At 41.8% G+C, this 25,243-nt stretch overlaps 1 protein-coding gene across 1 annotated transcript in view; it reads left to right on the top strand.

Moving 5' to 3' along the window:
* Positions 1-24,626, top strand: part of LOC308654025 (UPF0524 protein C3orf70 homolog) — an 83,066-nt gene extending 58,440 nt beyond the window's left edge. Inside the window, exon 2 of the mRNA XM_081302856.1 lies at positions 19,861-24,626. Coding sequence (XP_081158982.1) covers positions 19,861-20,417 — 557 coding nt within the window. The 3' untranslated portion in view covers positions 20,418-24,626. The remainder of the gene's footprint in view (positions 1-19,860) is intronic.
* Positions 24,627-25,243: the final 617 nt, after the last annotated feature.

Here is a 25,243-nt window from a genome sequence, read left to right as displayed (position 1 = left end):
CTATTCCTCCATCTCTTTTATTGCTCTTTTGTGTTTTTACTCTGACTGCTTCAAGAAATACTTTTTCCTCTCTTACTGTGATTTTTTTAAAGACAATTTTATATTTGTTGAAATTGTAAAAATTGTATTATATATATCCTGTTAAATTTCATATCCTGGTAATTAATTTCTTTTACATTTCACAGAAGTATCTACAGCAGATTGGAAAGTAAAAAAAAAAATAAATAAATAAAAAAAAAAAAAGGATTCCCTTGCCACAGATGGTTTGAGAAGCATTGAGTTATGGGTGGAGCAAGGGTTTTTTTCCTGTGTTCTTTTTAATTCTGTTTTTTAAAAAGATATAGTTTACATATCATTAAAATCATCCAGTTAAAGTATTTTTAGTGTATTTACAAGGTTGCACAACCATCACCATAATCTCATTTCAGAACATTTTTATCACCCTTCCACTCTCTACTGTTCTTCCAACCTAGGCAACCACTGATCTTCCCCACCCCACCCCCGTGTGTGTGTGTGTGTGTGTGTGTGTGTGTGTGTGTCTGTCTGTCTGCCCATTTCACATAAATGGGATCATATGTCATCTTTTGTGACTGACTTTTTAAGTATTAACATTTTCAAGACTTATCTGTGTTGTAGCATATATCAGTACTTCATTCCTTTTTATGGATGATTGATGTTTCATTGTATTTTTATACCAACTTTTGGTTATTCATCTGTTGATGGACATTTGTATTGTTCCCTTTTTTGGCTATCATAAACGATATTATGAAAATTTGTGCATTAAGTTTTATGCATATATTTTCAATTCTCTTGATTATATAGTTAGGAAAAAAATGCTGGGTCATATGGTAACTCTATATTTAACTTTCTGAGAAACTGCCAAATAGTTTTGCAAAGCAGCTGTACCATTTTACATTCTCATCAACAATGTGTCAGAGTTCCAGTTCTCCACATTCTTGCTAGCTCTTGTTATTGTCTTTTTGATTGTAGTCATCCTAGTGGGTGTAAAGTGGTAGCTCATTGTCGTTTTGATTTGCATGTCCCTACTGGCTAATGATGTTGAACATTTTTTCATGGGCTTATTGGCCATCTGTATTCTTCTTTAGAGAAATGTCTGTTCAAATCCTTTGTCCATCCAGGCTCAGTGGCACTGGCCTGTAATCCCAGTGATTCAGGAGGCTGAAACCAAAAAAAAAACAAAACAAAAACAACAACAACAACAAAAAAAACCCACAACTTTTTGCATTTAAAAATCTAGATATTTAAATGGAATTTTAAAATTTTTAAATGTAGTTTTAAATGGAATTACCTTTGGCCCTAATTGTTATAAGAGGTAAGTCCTTGCCAGCTAGATTTGATGGTTTGTAGATACTTTATCCCTTTCTGTGGGTGTAGTCTTTTTACTTTCTTTATGGTTTCTTCTGAAGCACAAAGGGGTTTGTTTTTGTTTTGGTTCTGGAGAATAAACAGTGAGCTAAGTCCCCAGGCCTTTTTATTTTTTATTTTTAGACAGGGTCTTGCCAGGTTGCTGGGGATCTCTGTAAATTGTCCAGGCTGGCCTCAAATTTGTGATTCTCTTGCCTCAGCCTCTTAAATTGCTGGATTACAGGCGTGTGCCACCACAACTACAAATGGCAGGCGTTTTAGTTTGATGTGACTTACCTTGTTGGTTACTAGATACTTTTGTATTTCTGTAAACATCCTTGAGCTTGTTCTGGGGTGCAGTTATTGGAAACGGTTCGATCCTTTCTGGTTTTGCTTTTTGGGTGGTTAGGTTAGCAGTTTGTTAGTCCTTGGGCTCTCAGCTTTGCTTCTTTTTCATTGAGTGCTTTGGGCTTCGCTTGGGTTCCCCTTCTCTGTGCCGTGGCTGGGCATTAGTCTGAAGGCAGACACTTTGGGAGCTTCTGGGACTGACTTCTTTTGGTTTTTGCTCTCAGAGGCAATTGTTTTTGTTCTTTAATATCCAGGGTCTTGAAAACCATTGTTGCATGCATTTTATCTGTTGTTGTTGCTGCTGCTTTTCTGGCCCCTATTACTCCCTCTTTCCCAGAAATGGAATTTCTTTTGTATGTCTGAACTTGGTGAGTGGCACTGCCAGTTACCTCTTTGCTGTATTCAGAAACCTGGGAGTTACCTTTGGCCCTTCCTTTTCCCTTTTTTTACATATTAGATGATCAAGTCCCACAGAATCTGCCCTTTCTAACCTGCCTCTTGGCCACTACCTTGATTCAGGCTCTCATTCATTGCTGTTTTGCCACCTTAGTCAACTTTCTGGCCCTTCAGTCCTTCTTCGTACTACTTGCAGTGGTGTTTCTAAAACAAAAATGTGTTCTGATCTCTCTCCACTTCAGATCCTTCAGTGACTCTCGGTGTCTTCCGTGTCACTGTAGATGCAGTCCCAGCATGTGGCATACACAGGCTTTTCTGGCATGGTCTCTGCCCATCATCCTTCCTCCTCACACCTTCCCCTTGTTTGGGCCATAATGAAGCACTATAATCCTCTGAAGACCCTTGCTCTTCTGTACTCCTGCGCCTTCACACACTTCAGTCTGCTGGGAACGCTGGGCTTTTTCTATCTTCCCTGTGCCTCCATCCTCCAGACTCCTTTCAAATGTCACCTCTTGCCATTGTTTCCTTGCCCTCCTGCCCCACCCTGTTGTTGACTCCTCTCCTTTGTTCCTCTGGACTCTGTACATATCCTGTCGTGACACTTATATTGTAATTGTTATTTCTGGACTGTTCTCCACCATAGAAATGATGGCCATTTTCTAGGGATGATCCTGGGCTATCTAGGGACTATTTAGCTAGCAAGGGATGCAAAATTTGGAGTAGAATCATGAATTCCAGTATCAAAACTCATACTAATTGAAGGAAATAATGAAATAATGCAAAATAGTTGAGGTACTTAACATCATTTTCATCTGATTTTACCACATTGAGACCTAAGACTGGATACAGTTTGGCCTGTATTCACTCTCACAACCAAGATGAAATTGCACAAAGAATAATGTCTGAAAAAAAATAATTATTTTAAAGTGATAGGAGTCTCAAGTATTGGTAACCAAAAAGCAAGTGGGAAAAATCACACTGACAGTATTTAACAGAAAACCAATGGAAATATCTGAAGAAAACAATCTATGGATGTATGTGAAGTCAATCAATTTATTACAGGAGAAATGAACTAGATCTAGGTATATAATCTAATCAATTTAGAATATATAAAACATATGCATGTTTGCCCTTAAGAAGATTGGGGCTTTGCAGTGCTGCTTTTTGGCAGATGTTCTGAGGGCCTAATGAAGATAGGTAGTTCCCCCTTATGGATAGTCTCATGAAGGAAAAAGAGTATTAAAGAGTTGAGTTAGTTTCTTTTTGTTTTAATATTTAATTTTTTTTTGGTGGACACAACATCTTTATTTTATTTTTTATGCGGTGCTGAGGATCAAACCCAGCGCCCTGCGCATGCCAGGCGAGCGCACTACCGCTTGAGCCACAGCCCCAGCCCTAGTTTCTTTCTTTCCATTAGTTAAAGTTGATCATATTTGATTATATTGCCATGGCATCATCTTATACCAGTGCAGGTAAAATTTGCCCCACTGTATTAGTCAGTGTTTTCAAGAGAGAAAAAGGGAGGGATGGAGACTGGCCAGACCAGATCTGCAGTGTGGACCAACAGGCTTGAGACTCAGGAGAGCCAGTGATGTAGGTCTGTGGGCAGCCTGCTGTCCAGCGAATTGAGACCTAAGACTGGATACAGTCCTCAACGGACTGCAGTCTGCTGCTCAGAGTTCACTGATTTAAATGTTAATTTCATCTAAAAATACCTTCCAAGTTGACATTAAATAACCATCCCACCTACCAAGAAGTAAAATGAGTAATTAGTTGTGTTCACAAAACTGTTAACTGCACAGCCCCATCACATCATTTTGTAATCCTCTTGGATTTTATGGAAAAAAATATGATTTTTTATTAACATTAATCAATGGGATCTAAGAGATACTTGTGAATAGAATGTGGCCTCCTTTTTTTCCAGCAGAAGCAATAAAAACCTCATTAATTTTTTTGTTTGAAACCATCAAGAAGATATCACTGACATTTTAGGATCTTGGTCTGTAAAGGATTCACAGAGATCCTTTCTGGTCCTTCATTAGTGACTTTTGTTTTTTAATTCCCTAATTGGTATGCTGGTTTCAGGAACAGCTGGGGACCTCTTTGAACCAGCCATCTGCACAGGGAGACAATCCCCAGGACGGTTTTATTTGCTTGGATTAGCCCAGGCACATCCAGAGCAACTGCACCTCAGTGTGTTTCAGCCTTGTGGGGCCCTTGGCTTTGTTCCTCTGCAAGGCCATACTTTTTCTGATGGTGTCATAACATCACTACCAACAAGAAATTCCATATTATTCGTGGTCATGGAATCAGTTTGAATCCAGTCAGAAGGTAGAAACCACACAGTAGATTAAATGGGGGGAGGGGAGTTTAATATAAAGCATTACTAAACTCTAAGAAATTAGTGACTGTGCGATATAAGGAAATTCTTTGTGGTTCCCTGGCCCCAGGAGAGTACCCTAGGAAGGAAGACAGACTTGGAAGTAGTCTCCTCCCTGAGACTAGGGTTCACACTTCACTAGAGAAGGTGTAGTTCAACCCGCAGGGTAGCAAGAAATTTGCCCATTTGTCCGGGCTCTCCTGGTGTGCAGTTGCTTGGCAAACAGGAAGCAACTCTCTCAAGTTCAGGGTGGCACAGGCAATAGGCAGCTGGTGGCGTGGCCAAGTAGAGAGAGAGCAGAAGCTTGGTGTGTGGGCAGGAGGCTTTTGTTATGCTGATTTCCATGTGGAGAGGCCAGGCCAGGTCTGTAAATTTGCCAAGGAACTGAATGTCCTAGGTGCACAGCTGAAATAGAGCTACCCTTCACACTCGCACAGCCATCAGTGGGAGAACCCCTTCCTCCCTCAGAGTCCCTCCAGCACCCTCTACCCACACATGTGTAAAGGCAACAGGCTTAAAGGAGTTCTGCCCATTGTGGCAGAGCATCCCTATTAGGGAAAAGTTGGAGCTGAGAGGCCACACAGCCAGTGCATTCCTAGTCTTGCCATGTCTGGACCCCTCCCCCTTTTTTCTCTTTACTATTCAAAATCAGCTGTGGCCTGACTCCCTCCATGGATTTTACATCCCGACTACTGTGATGAAGAACTAGTCTAAGAACAAAGCTCTAAATTGAGTTTTGGTGCCATAATCTGAGCCTCCTTATTCCCATTCACTAATAGTTGAATGGGTTGTGAAAGTAGAGATGCTATTTAGCTGTTACTTATTAATTTGTTACTTTTTACCCCTAATTCTTGGGATTTCTCCAATGGCACCTGTTTTTGAGTTGGGTAGCCTAACTATATACAGGAAGCAACTCTCCTGTATATGGAAGAAACTATTACAACTGATTAAAGGAAAAATATACGTATATTTTCTCTCCTTATATTTGGGATATAATTTATGTATGTAAATATTAATAATTTGGTTTAAAATTATCTTATAGATATTTAGAAGATTTCATTTTTATTGTGGCTAATTATTGAAAAATAAAGTTCTAGAATACTATATTAGATTGCATAATTTTGAAAATGAAGTTCTTGGATAACAGACGTGTTACCTGCAAAAATAGCCTTTAACAAAGTTACATTTTTAAACATTCAGTAGACATTTCCTACCGAGCTGTGCTAAGCGTAGATACTTCAGATGCTTCCAGATCTTGCTTTGCTTAGATCAGGTTGTCTAGTCAGCATCCTTTTCTTGTGAATTTCTGAACTTCTCATCCTCAGATCAATAAATAAACATGACGGATGTCTCCTACTGTCTCCCTTAGTTTAGTCTGTCGGCAGTATCCCCCCTCTGAATGAACGGCTGCTAATGACATGTTTGAGATCTGTGGAAAGCCACAGCTGTTTGCTGGTAGGGAGGCAGAGCCATGCCAGAATCGTCATGCTCCATGTTCTCTGTTTTTGCTGGGCTCCTTAGGGATCTTTGTTCCCGCATGGATTTTTCAGACTACAGGTTTAGAAATCTGTTGTCCAGTCTGGTGACTCAGCTCATGCATGGTCATTTTGCAGAGAAAGGTAGGAGGTTGAGGTGGTCTCATAAAATGTAAGGTCAAGACTTATTACAAAAAAAATCAAAGATTATGCCTTTCATTTTTATTAACCACCATCAAAAGGGTGTGGTGTTCATGCAGCTTTTCTCACCTTGTAATGATGGTAGCTTCTACATTCAGTCACGTCCCCATTTATTCCTCTTTCCCTCCATCACCTTTCTGAATGTTTTCCTGCACTGCAAATTGCAGACAATTACTACATTCTGGTTGAGTCTCTGTGCACTCTATCAGCAGCCATCCTTTTTCCGAACATATGGTTTTTATGCTTCATGTCACCCCTAGTGACCCATCTCGGGGAGAAGGCACTCTCAGCTCTTTTCTAACTGGTTCCTGTATTCCATTAGCTCTGCAGAATAGCTCCAGACAGATAAATAGGAGTTTCTAGCTTAAGTGAAAGAGATAGACCATTTACTCTATGAAATCCTGACTTGGCCGCCTGAAAGGAACTGGTAACCTAAGTCAGTTCTCATTCTCCTACGTGCAACCCCCCACATGGCCTGTTTAGCTACACATACATCATTGGGATGATTCTGAGGGCTCTGATTACAACAGGGCTCTTCCAACTGGACTTGCCTGTCTGTGTCTGCTAGACTTAAGGGGTTCCATTGTGCCAGTTTATTCAGCAGAGCAACCTTTGCTGTGTCGACCTCCCACAGAAGAGGAAGGGTTTTGCTCTTTCCAGATTATCTGAGTGGTAAGGCTGGTCGTGGTCGAGATAGAGCCCTGTACTCCAGCCAGGCTGCTCACCTCCCCGTCCCTCAGACACCCCACACTCCCTGCTCCCTGAGTTTTAGCACAAGGCATGCCATGCTTTCTCTTGTTGGTCCTAGCTCTCCTTCAGTTGACATTTCGTGTTTTCTATGGAGCCTTCTCCAGCCCTTCTAGCCCTCAGTTTTCCCTGAACTCTTAGCACTATGGGACCTCCATACCTACAACTTAATATTTATCCGTCCCTTTGTGGTGCTGTGGATATTTCTGTGGCCCAAACTGGATTGTAAGTGGGATGGGTTTTATACTTGTTCTCCTTCCCCTAGTTGTTCTCTGGCAGCTTCTCATTAAAATACTCAATAGTTTGTTGCATGTATCTGTTGGTCCCTTAAAGCAGAAGACGTGGGTTCAGGTGTGACTAAACATGGTTTTAAAAGCATAGAGCACTCATTGTTCTCGTTCCTAATTGGCTACAGTGGGTTCGTAAGTGCGACAGCTAGCATCTCTATTTTTGACTTATGGTTCTTACGGAAATGTCCTCTTTAAGGCAGGTGCTGCCACACTTCAGGGTGTTAAAATGTGGCCTGGGTTATAGAAGTCTCTTGGTAAAGGGCTCCTGCCCTGCACAAGCTGCTTGGAGGCACTTTCTTCCGCCTCCTTCATTTGGTCTCTTACCTCCTTGACGTCAGTCCAGACCTGGTGTGAGCCTGGGAGGAGGGCAACAGCTTGGCTGTTGAGGGCTGCATGCTCCTGTCCCCTCCACTGTCATCTTAGTCTGTCCCCTCCTGGCTCATTGTGCTCTGGCCACTCTGGGCCTTCCCCCTTTCTTTGCCTATTTAACTCTACTCCGTCCTGAGTGAGATACACTAATTATGGTCTCCTCAGGGAGGGCTTCCCCGACTTCCAGCCCCACATCTAAATCAAGCATCCCAAGTCTGGAACTTTTTTTTTTAATATTTAATTTAAGTTTACTTATTTTATTTGTTTTTTAGTTACAGGTGGACACAATATCTTTATTTTGTTTTTATGTGGTGCTGAGGATCGAACCCAGTGCCTCACACATGGTAGGTGAGTGCTCTACCTCGGAGCCATAACCCCAGCTCTAATTTAAATTAATTTTTAACTTATACTTAAACATAAAATTATACGTTTTTAGGGTGCCATGTTATGGTAATGTACATGTACACATTGTGTAATATTTAAATCAGGTTAAACATCAATTTCCACAAACTTCTTTCTTCCCTTCCTCTCCCACCCCACTTCTGCTGGGGATTGAACCCAAGTCCTTCTGCCTATAAGTATGTGCTTTACCACTGAGCTACACCCCAGCACCTATCATTTCTTTATGGAAAAAGTGTCCAACTCTCTTCTTATACCTTTTTGAAATGTACAATACATTATTATTATCTGTAATCACCATGTTGTGCTGTTGCACACCAAAACTTCTTGCTTCTAATTGTAGCTTAGTATCATGGATCAGCTTCTCTCTGTCCCTTCTTTCTCCCCATCTCTGGTAACCACCAATCTACTCTCACCTTCTATGAGGTCAGCTTTTTTCAATTCCTCATATGAGTGAGGTCAGGTGGTACTTGTCTTTCTGTGGCTGACTTCTTTCATTTAAGATGATGATAAATAGTTCCATCCATGTCATTGCAAAGGGCAGGATTTCTTTTTCGTGTGTTCTTTTTATTGTTAGTTATTGTCATTAATCTCTTACTGTGACTGATTTATAAATTAAGCTTTATTATATGCATGTATGTATGAGGAAAAAAAACAGTATTGTACAGGGTTTGGTACCATCTGTGCTATTTGCGGTTTCAGGCATCCTGGGGTTTGAGAATGTATCCCTGATTGATATGGGGAAAGCACTGTGTACTTCCAGAGACTGAGAGGGGCAAAGAGGCAGAGGGAAGGGTTTGGTCTTAAATAGTCCCACCTAGTAAAAGTGGGGAGTCAAAGAGATGCTGACTAGTTGATAGTGCAGTATGTAAAGGCATATTATTATGCATTATGTTTGTTCATGTATTATGTACATTATTTTGTGTTACCAAGGTAATTAGTACTAGAACAACAATATTATATGACTATATTGGGGGCACAGAAGCCTGAAGTGGAGAAGGTGGGTGGGAGGCAGTGGCTCACAGGGAGAAGATCCCTGCTGAGGGGAGCCATGAATTTCAGGGATTCCGCTTTATCTCCTGAACCTGAGGTGCTAGAACCTTCTTCTGACCAGATATCTGGGACCAGAAGACTTATCAATAGGCAACTGTAGTCACTCAGAATCCTTCTGGAATGAATGAGTGAAACAGAGTTTGTGTGCTCCATTTTGAACTACCAGTGCATGTAGCTCAGTCTTTGGCTTCTCCTCCAAAGGCTTCCAGGTGCAGGTTTCAGAGGTTCAGTCCACACGTGGCCGACTCCACAGATCTGGGCTCGAGCGAGGCAGAACATCACCGTGGAAGGGCGCAATAGAGGGAAGCTGCTCAGGACGTGGCAACAGGGAAGCAGAGGCCAAGTCTATAATTTTGAATCATTGATTTTTACTTGTCCTCATCACTTTTTGCCTGTCACTTTTAATAGTTTATAATTATATATCCTTTTGTGTGACAATTTGTTTAAAGTATGTGTCCTTTCCTAGAGCATAGGATTCTGGGACTGAAGTGTGTTTTGTTTGGTCTTTTAACCGCACGTCTCTAGCTCAGTGCCTGGCACACAATGAAGTTCAAAATATTAGTTTGAAAAATGGAATGAAAGCAGATGTAGGGTTTGGGGTAGACGATAAAGGGGGGCAGGCAGAGAACTGGGTCAGAGAGGAGCTGGCAGAGGAGCCCACCCAGGCTCCTGGCTGCATTCAGTGCAGACTCGAGACTTGGAAAACACAGCTTGGCCCAGGTGGCCAAATGGTGACGTGGCAAGTGTCTGGACTGGCTTGGAGAGCCCTCCAGGCAGCTCTGCCTTCTAACAACAGAAAGCATGATGGAGTTCACAGTGTGCCAGATACTGAGTTAGTGCTAGAAAGCATTTTGATGTTTGATTTTTTAACCACTCCATAAAGTAGATATCACTCTCTACTGTTATACTGGGGAAACTAAAACCGTGAGAATTTACAACCTCATAAAGGTCAAACAGCTAATGAGCAGGAGAGTTGGTGGAATCTGGTGTCTGACTTTGCTCTGACCTCCATGATTGGCCACCTTCACAAGGTGTCTCCCGTTTTCTCCACCACTGTCACGTGGCTTAAGTCAGAATACCATGCCTCAAAGTCTGCACAGCCTCCTCCTAAGTCGCATCTCTCCTTTCAGTCCATCAGTAGCTTACCAGACTAAAGGCTTAACCTCCTCCTTGTATCCCTACGACCTGACTCATGGTGATTTTTTAGCAGTTTATCCTGCTACCAAAACCCAGAGCTGCTTGGCTTTGCATTTCAAACCCCATCCAGTCTCAGGCTTGCTCACAGACCTCGTCCTCCTCTGCTTAGTCCCCAATGCTGAACGGACCAACCCAGCTCTGAAACCTGCCTGGAGCAGTTCTGCTTGCTGCCTGATACCATGTGGAATCTCTGGGAAGTCTGGGCTTGTGTTCTGCTGCCTGCTGAGCACCTTGTGTTCATTCCTGTAGATTACTTTTTATTTTCTGTTCAGATTTGAAAGTTCTCAGAAGTTCATTTTATTTTCCTGCAGCATTTGATTTAGTAGGATGAACATAGTAGATATTCAATAACTATTTGTTAAATGAGCTGACAAACCATGCTTTTGGTTATCTGTCTCACTAAGGATTTGCTACACATTAATATTCCATCATAATAGAGATTTTACAATTCAGAAATGAAGTTCTTGCTTAAATTTCCAAATGGGAGCTTCAAGTGTTTTCATAGTCAAATACAAAAATTTTGGTACGTTTACTGCCACTGGTGTAGGATGGGGAGTCAGGCCATAACAAATACTTCAAGTTATACCAAATGCTATCTTCTTTTGCTTTTAGTCTGTGATATGCAACTCAGAGAATGATGCACATTGCAGAAATTGTTAAATAACAGTATCTATCTTGTTTTCAAAATATTGAATACTCTCAGGAATAAAATAAACATAATTGTGACACACTATTTGTTTATTTATTTGGGGAATGACCTCAGGGCTACTTGACCACTGAGCCACATCCCCAGCCCTATTTTGTATTTTATTTAGAGACAGGGTCTCACTGAGTTGCTTAGCACCTCGCTTTTGCTGAGGTTGCCTTTGAACTCATGATCCTTCTGCCTCAGCCTTCTGAGCTGCTTGGATTATAGGCGGGAGCCACAGCACCCAGTTTGTGATACACTATTTAAAATCTAAGAACTGAAATTTGCATACAGTTCACCTCAGGCCACTTCTCCCCTCCTCAGATTTCCTTTCTAATTATATTTTGCTTAGGCTAACATTAAAATTACTTCACAATCCCTGGGAGTGGTATATTCATGTGTCAAGGGGGACACACATTTCATGACCATAAAACTATCTGCAAAAAGCAAAGAGCTCATTTCCCTTCCAGATGATCTTTAAGAATCAAAATACCCAACTGATTTTAATTTAAAAAAAAAGATTAACAAGGTTTATACAATTTCTTAAAGGGTCATATAAATTTTAGTTTACTTTCTGTATTTGTTTTGGTGTTTTGGTTTTTCTTCTCTTTATGTTCTACAGTAAAAAGAATCATCTTCAGGAAATTTATCTGCTGTGTCGTTACACTGTGTTACAAATGGGAATGTTAGCTAAAGCAACTTGCAGAGAATACAGTGGCAACAACAGTGTCATCTAGACGTAGGTGTGTGTTTGCAGATGGTGTCTTCCAAGGACTGAGTCCTAGAACTGACTCCTGTGTTAATGTATGAGCTTGAGAATGTAATAAGAACCTTCCTAGAAAAGAACCAATATAAGAGCATAAATCTTTAGTGTCTCATTGAGGCATTGGGAGAAGAGTGAGTACTATATATTATTGCCAAACACAAATGGGGGAAAAATCAGGACTATTATGAATCAATACTTTAATAGTGGAAGTTACATATGTTATGGCTTTGATTGGCCTTCGTTTGAGACAACTGAATGGGTTAAACCAGGTTTCCTGTAAAGAAAAATGTCTGAAATTTATTTTTTAGTGATCAGTCACAGTTTTTTTGTGATCTTAGTCATGTTGTTTAATCAGCTTTATTATTTAGAAAGTGACTTTGGCTCCTTTAAAAATCTAACAAATTTTTTGTTTGCTGGTGTTTTTTAAAATATATTTTCATTTCTGATCAGCAAAGTAATTGTATTTATGAGATTCAGCATGACATTTCAGTATATCTACACAATGTGCAGGGTAACTGGCATATCTATCATCTCAGACACTTATCATTTCTTTGTGTTGAGAACCTCCAGAATCCTCTTTCCTAGCTATTTTGAGATAGCTGTCATCCATGCTTATGTTACTGTGCTTTGGGAAATTAGGGTTTTCCTTCTATCCACCTGTACTCATTAATCCTCCTCTCTCCATCCCCCTCCCTGAACCCTGCCCAGCCTCTAGTTCTACAGTATTCTGTTTTATTCTCTACTTCTATAAGATCCACTCTTTAGCTTCCATATATAATTGAGAACATGCAGTTTTTGTCTTTCTGTGCCTTACTTAACATGTCTTCCAGTTCCATTCAGGTACATGCAAATGACAGTATTTCCTTCTTTTTATGGCTCAGTAATATTCCATTGTGTATATATATTGTGTTATTTTTATGGCTATTAGGTTGATTTTGTATCTTGGCTATTGAGAATAGTACTACAGTAAACATGCAAATGCAGATGTCTCTTTGATTACTGATTACCTTTCCTTTGGAGATGTATATACACTTAGTGGTGAGATTGCTGGATCATATGATTGATAGATTCCTAGTTTTGTTCTTTTTTTTTCCTCCATGCTGGAAGTTGGACCCTGGGTCTCATTAGGCAAGTGCTTTACCACTGAGCTATATATCCGATCCCTATTTCTAGTTTTTGAGGAGCCTTTATACTACTTTTCATAACAGCTGTACTAATTTCATTCCCACCAACAGAGTATGAAAGTTTCCCTTTCTCTTCATGTGCACCAGCACTTTTTGATAATGGCCTTTCTCGTTATGGTTTTGATTTCCATTTTCCTGATGATTAGGCACATCAAGCATTTTTTTTTTCATATACTTATTGGTCACTTACATCTCTTCAGGTCATATCCATTTTTTAATTGGATTTTTTTTTTTTTTGCTGTTGAGTTCCTTACATATTCTGAATATTAATCCCTTGAGTAGTTTGCATATATTTTCTCTCATCTGTAGGTTGTCTCTTCACTTTCTTGTTTCCTTTGCTGTGCAGAAGCTTTTTAATCTGATATAAGCAAATTTGCCGATTTTTGCTTCTGTCTTCTTTTTCTAGACCAATGTCCTAAAGTGTTTCTTCTGTTTTCTTCTAGTAGTTTCATTAGTTTTGGGGTCTTTTTAAAGTCTTTGATACTTTTTGAGTTAATTTTTGTATATGGTAAGAGATAGGGGTTCAGCTCCCTTTGAAAAGATTGCAGATAAAAATAAACTTCACATAGCCAGCTGAGGGGGCAAATGCCCGTTAATTCCAGCTACTTGGGAGGCTGAGGTGGGAGGATCATGAGGCCAGCCTGGGCAACTTAGCAAGACCCTGTATCAGATGAAAAAAAAAAAATACAAAACAACAAAACCTTCACAAATTCATTTTTTATTTATTTGTAAAATGGGTATTAAATAGTGCAGTGAGGTGTAATGTTCTCCTATGTATGAGCTCTGTGAGTGATTTGAATAGCTGAGATTCCACGTCTTAGGAATATTTTGAGAACAAAGTTCAGAACAAGTTATTAATAAAGAGGACTAGAGCTCTTAAGAAAAAGCTGATGCTCAGATTAGGGCAGGAAGAGTACAAATAAGCCAGTACTGTCTTCACACCACAATGGGGGCATGTTGAAAGGACATAGGTGCTATTTTGAAGGAGCTCTGTGTCAGTCAGCTTTCCATCACTGGGAGAAAAAAACCTGAGATAATTAACTGAAAGGAGAAAAGGTTTATTGTGTCTGTAGTTTTGTTATGGAAAATACAGAAAAATACGGAAAATTATGGCCCTGGAAAGAGACAAGCAGCCCCTGGAGATGTAGGAGAGCAAGGATTATTCTGCACTGGTGCAGGCTCAGCAGAGTCCTTTCAGAAAGCTGAGCACAGCCCTTTGTTCTTGGTATCTTTTATACAGTACAGATTTCTGGGTTTCAGGACTTTGCTACGCAGGTAATCTTGATGTCTCCCCCTTTCTCCAGGCAGCTCTGGTTCCTGCCGTGGCTGCTGAGCAAGCATGATTACAGAAGCAGAAACTAGCAGGTTGCAGCTATTAGCAGAGATGAGAAAGAGCATCTTGGGGAGGAGTTGCTGCTTCAGTTTCAGAGATTTGAGTCCATGGTTGGTTGGTTATGTTGCTTTGGGGCCTGTGGTGAAGCAGAATGTCATGGTGGGGAGCCCGTGGCGGGACAGAGCTGCTCACCTCCTGGCAGCTAGAAAGCAAAGAGAGAGGAAGGATTCAGGGTCCCCATATTCCTCGAAAGGCATGTCCCCACGACCTTCCACTAGGCCCCATCTCCCAATAGTGCCACGGGGCCAGGAACCAAGCCCTCAACACATAACCTTTTGGGGGCATTCAAGATCCAAACTGTAACAAGCTCCCAAGAGCAAAATCCGGCATGATTTGAGCAACAAAATAAATGAGAGTAATGAGTAGCAAATCCATGGAATAAAACATCTATGAGTCTGTGCTTACATAAATAATTGAATAAATGGAGAAGGAGCAGCTGTTAGTGCTTCTGTAGAATTCTAATTATTAAATACAGAAGGAATTACGGAAGTAGAAACACCATTTTAATGATGGTGGCCACCACCATTATAATAATGATTGCAGGCAGGATCCACCTGTGCTTGCTAAAGTTACTGGGTGAAAGCATGATGGGATATTTTTATAGTTTCAAAATATCTCTTACAAAGAGAAAAACAAACTTTATAATGGAGAAACCTAGATACCAGGTCAAGCATTACATAATCTGTAATGGGGTGTATCGACTGCACCTCCTGATACAATGCACTGGTGGAAAAGGGTGTTACAACATGAGTTCTGTGGTGTTTTTTCCTTCTATTGTTTGCTTTTATTTTGAAAAATTTATAGATTCATGTACAATTTTGTGAAAAATAGTGTTTCCTTGTCCCCTTTACCCAATTTCCCCCATTGGCAAGTAAGTTACAAAACAGTAGTGCAGTGTGACAGCCGGGTATTAACATCAAAACAGCTGAGATAAAGAACTTTTCCATCACCAAAAGAGCCCTCCTGCTGCTCTAAGGGGGAGCCACACCCCCTTTTTATTTTTTAATTGGATTGTTCATCTCATTATCGTAAGAATTTTTTTCTATATTCAGTTTCTTCCCACAGTCTATGAATATACTGAGTTAATTTGTTAAAAGTTTTAAAATTGGGTAAGTGTGTGTATTTGCCATCTTGACCACTTCTCAGTGTACACAGTTCAGAGGTACCTCGTCACAGCTGTCCATCTCCACAGCTCTTTGTCTTGCAAACTGAAAACACCCATTAAACAACTCCCCATGCTTCTTATGCACCAGCCCTGGAAAACCTCATTGTCCCTCTGTCTTTATGAATTTGATGACTCTGGGAACCTCAGAAAGTGGAGTCATACAGTATTTATTTGCTGTGGCTTATTTCACTTAGCATAATTTTTCTCAGGATTCATCCATGTTGTGTCATGTGTTAGAATTTCCTTCCATTTAAAGGTAGAGTAATATTCTGTTTTATATATGTGTATATCCTGTTCACCTTTTGGATGTACTTGGGTTGCATTCACCCTTTGGACATTGTAAATAATACTGCGATGTGCAAATATCTCTTTGAGACCCTGCTTTAATTTCTTTTGAATATATGCCTAGAGGTGGAATTTCTGGAGCATAAACAGTCTATAGATTTTTTTTACTCTCCTTTTATTTTCTTGAAGGCTGGACTCTGATTATCTTTACTGTTTAGATGTTTAAGTTTTAAAAGTTCTCATGCATCTATTCTTTAAATAACATAATAAACTCTTAATTAAGAATGCTGTTTAGAGTATGGTTATTGAATTTCCTGACTAAATGTCCAGAAATTCTTTTGGTCCTTACTATTGAACTGTGTTAGTTCATTTTACTCTTATCAAGTACAGTAGAATGGACAGAATTGAATCCCCGATAATTTGTAACATTTCACTTGCAACAATAATAGTTGTGAACATGTGGTGTACCACAGGGTGTACCACAGGGGGAGAAGTTTTGAGGGGAGTGGAACAAATTATTAACCCCTCTACACTGTAGAAAACTAAACCCTTGATGTGAGGTGGTGATGGTTTGGGGTTTTTTTTGTTTTTTGTTTTGTTTTGTTTTGTTTTGTGGTGGGTCAGTGCTGGGGATGGAACCCAGGGCCCCACTCATGCCAGGCAAGTGGTCTACCACTGAACTATGTCCCCAATCCTATTTTGTTTTTATCCTTCAATGTGCACATAAGCAAATCAAACATATGATTAGCTTATACAGGAAAAGTGGTTACAAGACTTTATTTCCCACATGGTCTCTACTGTTCTTTACTTCTCTTTCTTCTTTGCATCTGTACCCCAGGTCATGCCCATCACCCTAGCTGAATAAGCATATTTAACAGACGTCCCTTACACGAGGAATGGAGTCTGCAGTGCAGGGCACGCCTTCCTTTCCTAGTTGCATTTCTCTTTCCTTTACTATCTGTTGTGGTCACTTCAGACTGCTGTAATGAAGTGCTGTAGATTAGGTGACTTTGTCAATACTTTTCCCTCACAGCCTGGAAGCTGGGAAGTCCAAGATCAAGAGTCTGGCAGGTTCAGTGTCCAGCGAGGTGCAGGTCCTGGCTTGCAGATCCTGAATCGGCACCTGGAGGGGAAAGTGGGGGGCTCTGGTCTCTTCTTGTTATAAGGGCCTTTGGTTCGTCCTGCGGGCTTTACCCTCTGGCCCCCATCTAAACCCGCTGACCTCTCAAGGCCCCACTTCCACTCCATCACACTGGGAATAGGGAATGTCAGCATTTGAAATTGGGGGGCAGGGGGCACAACATTCAGCCCATAGCACTATACCTCATAACAGACAAAAAGAGCTTTGGGGGAGAGGGGACTGAGAAAGAAGAAAAACAGAGAGGAGAAAGACCAAAGAAAGTATGAAGAAGCGCAATAGAGGGAAAGGAAAAGGAGAAGGGTGCGGGGTGGGGGTGGGGGGGGGACGGACTCTGCCAGAACAGCAGAGGGAGGTTGGGAAGGCCCAAGGCCAGGCCTCATGGCCTCCATCTCTGGACTAAATGCAGCCTTGTTCCCTCAGGGTCTGAGGAGGGTTATGAAAGGCAGGAATGTGCTGCCAACGTCCTCTAGGGCTGTGACAAGATAGCTAAGCCAGAAGTCACTTAGGTGGAATGAACTTAATCAGCTTTCTGGGGCAAGCATCTGTTCACTGAGCCAGCCACAGCCTCAAAGCCCCAGAACCTCTGGCCCAGAGTAGAGGAAACCAAACCTGCATTCCAGTCAATTCCAGTCACTGGTTCACCGCTGTGCAGGCAGGAGAGGGTAGTCCCACGTCTCTTCTCTCTTTGGTCCTGTCCCCATACACACCTCTAACCCTGAGCTGGAGGATCTGCAAGAAGGCCCGAAGGCCGGCCTCCTTTTTTCCGCAGTGTCCAGAGGCAGGGTCCTTCTGTGTCAGCTGTTAGAGCTGACCTTTCACTCTGCCTGGCAAATAGTAATGCCTTCTTTTACAGATACAGAGAAATGGAGATACCTGGTGTATTTTAAACGGAGTTCCCAGGCAGGTGTGACCGGGTTCTTCTAACTTATATTTTTATCAGACCATGGAGTTTGAGTGATATTTGTCCACGTTTTGAAGCTGACCTTGGGAGCCCAAAGGTGTGATGATTTTAAACGTGTCTTTTCTATGCTTAAAGATGAAGATGTTTTTAGAGTAAGTTAGTTACAAAGAAATTGGGGCATCTAGGGTACTTTTTTTTTATACAGGAGTCAAGAAACAAAAAATATAAGCCAGCTGGGTTGATTTTAATAGATCACCTGTGGCATGGATACCACCACATTTCTGATCTGAAGTTGCCATTCTTCTATGGCTTAATTAATGTTAGAAAAAAACCTAGCCTCGGGCACGCCTGTAATATGAGCTACAGGCTGAGGCCAGCCTTAGCAAAAGCAAGGGGCTAAGCAACTCAGTGAGACCCTGTCTCTAAATAAAATACAAATAAGGCTGGGGATGTGGCTCAGTGGTTGAGTGCCCCTGAGTTCCATCCACAGAACCAAAAACAAAACAAAACAAACTCCTAAGACCATTTTCATTTCAAAAGGCGATTCCATGCAAAGATTTTCAGTCTGACCAAGAACTCAAACAAGGCCACGTGACACACATAATGAGTGGTTTGCCTATTAAAAAGATGCTTATGAGGATACCATGAGTGATTCTTGTCTGGGAGGGAGGTGACCAGTCATAGGAGGTATTGGACAAGGTCTGGCCACATGTGGTATTCTTGCTTGGGAAGGATCCACTGTTGGCATCTACTGAGTGGGTAGAGACCAGGAATGCTGCTGAACACTGTATAGTGCAAGGATAGAACCTGCAACAAAGAATTATTAGGTCCGGAATGCCAGTAGTACTAAGGTTAAAAAGCTGTGTCACAAATATGTGCAGAAATGTTTGAAGCCAGCCTCAGCAGCTGAGGCTCTGAGCAACTTAGTGACAGAGTCTCAAAGGGCCAGAAATGAGGCTCAGTGGCTAAGCATCCTTGAGGTCAATCCCTAGTATGAAAACAAAACAAAACAACCCAAATATGTGCAGGATATATGACATGGATGGACTGATAACCCTTCATCTAAATTGGGAAAGACCCAAGATGATGCCCAAGGTTGTGGTTACTGTCTCTGGATTTGGGATGGGGTTATCCACTGATGACTTTTAATGATTTCAAAATAAAAATCTAAGACTTATAGACTGGGTATTTTTCATCTCTATCTCCGTAGCACTTGGCACATGGGAGACTTTGTTAAATGTGGAATAAAGAGACTGAGAAAAGGGACTTATTGGGCCAATCCCTTTAGGTCTCACATCCATGTTAACTGTGAGAAGTGTTGGTTGAGGGCTGGCAGCAGAGGGGAAATTCAGGAGGTGAGCTGCTTGGCTTCTGTAAAAACCCTTCAGGTGGCCCCCTCCTGTGCCTGTATGTCTGCTTGGCTTAGGCTGCAGTGACATTGGTGTCAGGGAGAACACCTTGTTAGCCCGCAGATGCACTTTGTCTCTAGAGAGATCATTAGTCCTTACCCATCATGGAGGTCAGAACAGTCCAGTAGGCCATTACTTATTAAGTGTGTGTGTGTTCTGCTTCAAACATGGAAAACTAGGGGTTGAGGTTATAGCATGTGCTCCCCATGTGCAGGTTCTGGGTACATTCACTCACACCACCAACAAAACCAAACCAAACCAACAAACCAGCTTGGAAGCCTAGGGAGTGAACATCCCATAATTCTTTTTCCTTTGTGAAGTACAGGGGATTGAACCCAGGGGCACTCTACCACTCTACTGCACACGCAGGCCTTTTTATTTTGAGACAGGGCCTCACTAAGTTGCTGAGGCTGGACTTGAACTTGTGGTGTGCGTGCGCGTGCACACACACACACATACACACACAAACACACACACACACACCCCTCAGCCTCCAGAGTTGCTGGGATCACAGGTGTGCACCACCATGCCTGGCACCATGCTCTATTTTGATTACAGCAGTGTTCAGTGATTTCATTACCAGTTCATTTCTTGATGTTCCATATTTTTAAGAATGTTCTTGAGTCCTCAGAAAGAAACCATTATCACTGTGTTAATACAGTCTGTGCCATGCTCTTAGATTTCAACCCTCTCCTTTGTGTCCCACAGGCAAATACGTATACCAGCCCATGACCCCTGTGGAACAGCTGCCAAGCACTGAGATTCCTGCCAGGCCTCGGGAACCCACAAACACCATTCAGATCTCAGTCTCGCTCACCGAACACTTTTTGAAATTCGCATCTGTCTTCCAGCCTCCCCTTCCCCCGGACTCCCCCAGGTACTGTATGATTTCAGACCTCTTCATCGACAACTATCAGGTTAAATGCATCAACGGGAAGATGTGCTACGTGCAGAAGCAGCCGGCGCCACATTCCCACAAGATGAGCCCCGAGGAGGTCTCTGTACACGATGCCTTAATTTCAAAAGAGAGCAATACGCCAAAAATAGATCACTGCTCTTCTCCCTCAAGTTCTGAGGACTCTGGGATCAATGCGATTGGGGCTCACTATGTGGAGTCATGTGATGAGGACACAGAAGAAGGAGCAGAACTGAGTTCAGAGGAAGATTACAGTCCAGAGAGCAGCTGGGAGCCCGATGAGTGCACCCTGCTCTCCCCCTCACAGTCTGACCTGGAAGTGATCGAAACAATAGAGACCACCGTGTGAGTCCAGGCGCCCTGGGACCCACACTGAGCTTTTGTACTTTGGTCTGATGGACCCTTTTCCAATGCTGTTGATATTTTCTACCCCTCCCCACCAACCATAGCAGTTCAGTGGTCTGCTGATTAGTGTCACTCTTAAATTAGTCTTTTAACCAAGACGTTCTTTTTATTACAAACGGTTTTCTTTTGTATCTTGACTTACTTTCTATGTAGCATCTGGTGTCATGGATTGTGACCCAGCCTTAATTTCCCTGGGAACTGTGAAAGCAGTGAAACGATGACCACAGAGTATCATGGCTCAAGCGGAGGAGCTCCCTAGAGTGATGGCGACAGTATTTTTCTAATAGCCAGTCCTTTGCAGAAAGACTCTTGGCATCCTGTGGCATGCTCGCAGCACCCCTGTCCTGCTAGTCCCACGGGCAAGCAGCTCCCCGGGGGACAGAGTACCCACTGGTTGATGCCGTTCCTCCCCTTTACCCTGCTCCCCACCATCTGTACTGGGTCTGGATCAGAGCCGCCTCCACTTGGAGGACAGCTTGGCCCCGGTAATGGCCAGCGTTTGTACAACCCATCACAACTGGGGCTCAGCTAGACCTTCATGTGAGAAGAGATGACCTCATCAGTTTCATGGTCACTCCAGCTTTAGCCGAGCACTTAACATGCTGCGGGGGCTGTGGGGATACAGAATGAAGATGACCTGATTTCTCCCATGAAGGGCCCACATCCCAATAGGGGACTCTATACCAGCAGCTAGCGGTATCCAGTGCTCTGGGAATGCAGGGGAAGGAGAGGTGGACGTGGCTTGGGGACGGTGCTACAGCATTTGAGCTGGCCGTGTGGGTTCTCCAGCATCTCCCTGCTTTCTTTAATCGTTCTTCAAAACTAAGGAAACACTTAGGAAGTTATTTAGGTATTGTATTTAGGAGGCAGCCACATCTGACATCTTAAGGAAAAAGAAACCAATAGTTTTAGTTAGCATGGAAATGCTAAAAGACAGAAGTCCTTTAGGGATTAGGAATGAATCTAATAGGTTTGATTAATTCTGCTTCATTTGGTTGTATGAAGCATTAGAATGGCTTAGGTGAGAAATGAATTAGAATTCAGTATGATGCATGGACTTTTTTATGCAAATGCAAAAGCAGTTGAAATAGTTCACTGCTGAGTCAGGAGAAAATATTTTGTGTAATATTCATTTACTACACTAATATTTATAGTCCATTGTATATGTTCTCTTCTTTCACACACAAAATAGAGAATAATTCTTAGCTCTCTTCAGAATTCTATTCCTAATCTCCATTTTATACCAACTATTTTCATGAGTTGGTTATCTGCCATTTCTCCAAATTTTCTGTGAGGCATAGTTAAGAATCCAGGAACTTTCAAGTATTGCCTAAAGAGATGAGAACCATCAGTGCTGCAGAGAGAGAAATGACTCTTCCATCTCCGCTCTCTGGGAGTGTGCTCCTGTGGCATTGTCCTGTGCTCTGTCCACATCTCTCCTGTGTCTTGTTAAGTGTTTTAGGAAAGAAGAAGCCGTATTCTTCCCCAAATCCTCCACTTGGTATCCTTTACAAACTACTTGAGAAAGAATCTGCTTTCCTAGTTGTATGTGTAGTCCAAGTGATTTACTAGATTTTTGTTAGGTTTAGGTGCCCCAAACAGCCATAGGGTCGAAGGCAGAGCATGCATCTTCCTTGGAAACCAGCATTAGTTAAAACTTTGCGTGTTGGACGAGGATACAGCATGAAGTTTCCACTTATTGAAATGTGGAACTCAAAATGAGAACCCGAGAAGGTAGTACTGCAGCTTACTTCAGGAGCTGCCAGGGTGGGTGTGGGCCTGAGGGGCTTCCTCTGCTCGGCCCTGGCTGCCTTGTGACCTGGGGACATCTGATGAGCCCTGCCTGAGCTTCTTGGTGCCTCCCTTGAGGGAGTGGCTGAAGGCAGGCATGAAGGCAGTGCCTGCAAGGGGCTCACCAGCTGTTGTGTACTCAGGGTTGTAATGGCACCCGAGGGCCCTGGCTAGGTGTGCCCCTGAGTGAGCACCTTGACTTTCCCCCACAAAGGGCACAGGCAGGGGGCTGTTTCTCTACCCCGGTCCCCTCAGTTTTCTATTCTGGGCCCACAGCCACAGAGTGAACTCACTGGAGTCAACAACCAGGGCCCCAAAGCCATGGAAATACATGGTCATGCCCACGTTTCCAGAGCTTGGCTGTGTGTCAGGGTTGGGCCCTTTTATCAGTAATATCTATGACTTTTGTTCAGGTTCCTGTTTTTTAAACTCCTTTACTGCCACTTAGATCAGCCACAATTTTAATGGAATTTTTGGATATGATAATGGTTGATAACCACTTTAAACATTTGCACAATCTCTTTATAATTAAAAACTCATTAGGCTTCACTTACTGTTTTATAGACGTACAGATGTTCCCCTTGGATTCTAAATATCAGATACTTCTGGATCTCAAAAAAAGTCTTTTTTTAAATAAGCACAAACAAGAATTTCTTTGGTCCTAGCACTGTTAATACTAATAACCTGAAATACAATTGAACTGCAATTGTTCTTTATTCTTTCATTCTAAAACCAACTGAGGAGGATATAAAAATGTGTAGTTTCAACTTAAAATCTAGGTATCTTCTGTTCTATAGAATATGAAAGAATTTCTCTGTAATCCTGATATTATATTGCTAATTTGCATAAGCATATTTATAGGCACTTTAGAAAATACTTAGACTGCAATATGTAGTATAGGCATTAAGCACAGTCATGTTAAAATAGACTTTTGATTAATACTTGTACAAAAAGAGAGAGATGAGAGCTTCATCATTTGGGCCTCTCAGAACAGGGCTGGGTCATGTGGGTGGATAAACTGCTTTCTTGGGGCTTTTTGGAAACCTGGCACTATTCCTGCTTTTAGCAAGTTGGTCTAAAGGCTATTAGGCAGAGGCTTAATTTCACTAAATGGAGAATTTTGCTTTCTTATCTAACCAGGATTTCAGAATTTAAATTTCAAATATGCTTACAACTTTTCTGAGAAACGACAAAGCAATTAAAGTGCTTTTGTGGTTATAACTGTTTGGTACACTGAAAAATAAGGCTTTATTGTCAAATCCAGGTATTTTTTTACCTTGTAATTTCTTAAGGTATATATTGAAAATTTGAGGACAACCCTGTGGGAAAAAGAGTTGCTTTTCTGGAAGACTTGCAGTTCAAGGTCATATAAAAAACAATGTAGTTATTTCCTGATTTGATCTAGGATTTGTTTGTATCTTGGAAGTGGTAGTTTTATTTCTTAATCTCCACTTCTTCTTGGTCTGTTTGAAACGTCACAGTCCTTCTGGGACTGATCATAACAAACTCTTTTGCAAATTTAATTCTGTTTGGGGAATAGGATGCAACCAGATACTTGAGGAAGCTGTCAAAATACCCAAATGCGTTTGGCAGTGTGGATACCACTGGGCAAGAAAAAAAGCACAAGTTAAAGGAATGTTTATATTGTCCCTTCTTAATTACTCCCACATCCTGTTTGCAAAATTTTATTATCATGTTTTGGCTTTTCACAGGAGGAACACAGTTTGCCCATTTTCTTTCCTACCCCCTTGTCCAGAGGAGGTATGAACCTAAAAGGAAGTGGCCTGTTGTACTTTGGCTTTCGGTAGTGGGTGGCCTCCCTGCCATCGAGGGGGAGGCAGCGGGGGAGGCCAGGTAAGCCCACTCACTTGTCAGTGCCACCCACTCGGGGATGTCAGTTTTCCTTGAATCCAAACACAAGTACAAGGGCACTTCTCAAAACGAATTCACCATGTAAAAATTGAATCCTGATGATGGAAAACTGAGCATCGGTTGTGCTGGGGAAGGGCCCCCTTCCTGTCGGCGGGGGCTGTTTCTAGAGGAGGAAGCAGTGCTCTTATCCCGCCCCCCCCCCCCCATGGACAAGTCAGCCAGCTGCCGCAGGAAACCCATGGCTGCTGGTGTCTGTGGAGGCTCCGTGTCGTTCACACGCGCTGCTTAAGGCTGTTCATACCTAGCGATGTTCACTTACTGTGCTGTTTTTTTAAACTTGTCTATTTTAAAGTTTTAAGCACAATGTTGACCCTTCTGTAACTTCCTAAAATTACATTGTTTTCCTAAGACAGCTCAACTTTCCTTTTGTGTGTAATACTTTAGGAAAACACTGCCTTGTGAAATAAACATGATTTTTTCTTCTTTTGTACCGGAACAAATCTGCTCTTTGAGTGTGGCATCTCCCACCCGCCACCCCCATTGGAGAGTTCTAATTCAAATGACAACCACAGTGTGAGCTGGAAACAAAAACCCACAGTTTCAAAATGTGAGACATTTATATTGAGTGTTTACTGCAATTTATGCCCATTTAATATCCCATTTAAACTTTACAGAACTTCATGAAGTGCAGGTAGATATTGTTATCTACACTAGGTGCTTGTGGTCATTACTCCCAACTCCCAGAAGTCTTTTTAACAAGGACTTTTTTTTTTTTTTAGCTATGTTAGGTTTTACCCAATAAAACTTGGTATTCTCCATAAATAGCATTTATTTCACACACAGTTACAAGCTTTGTATTCAGTTAACTCGGGTCCTGTAAGATAGTTCTCATGTAGGGGTGCAGTGAGGGCGGCTGCTGCCTGCAAGGCCCTGGATACAGGGCACCCCCAAGTCCAGGGGCTCAGTTGTTTTTATTTGACACACTAGAGAACAGCATTAGGGCTGCTTTCTATTGAATAGCCTTCCTAGAGACTCATATAAATCATCAATAATAAGTGTCTGTCAATATTAGTAATCATAGCTCAATAGCTACCTTACTGCTTTCTG

Source organism: Spermophilus citellus (assembly GCF_964194105.1).
Source record: "Spermophilus citellus genome assembly, chromosome: 7".
Classification (NCBI taxonomy): Eukaryota; Metazoa; Chordata; class Mammalia; order Rodentia; family Sciuridae; genus Spermophilus; species Spermophilus citellus.
The sequence above is the reverse complement of the archived record's forward strand: the minus strand, read 5'-3'. Positions and strand labels throughout refer to the sequence as shown.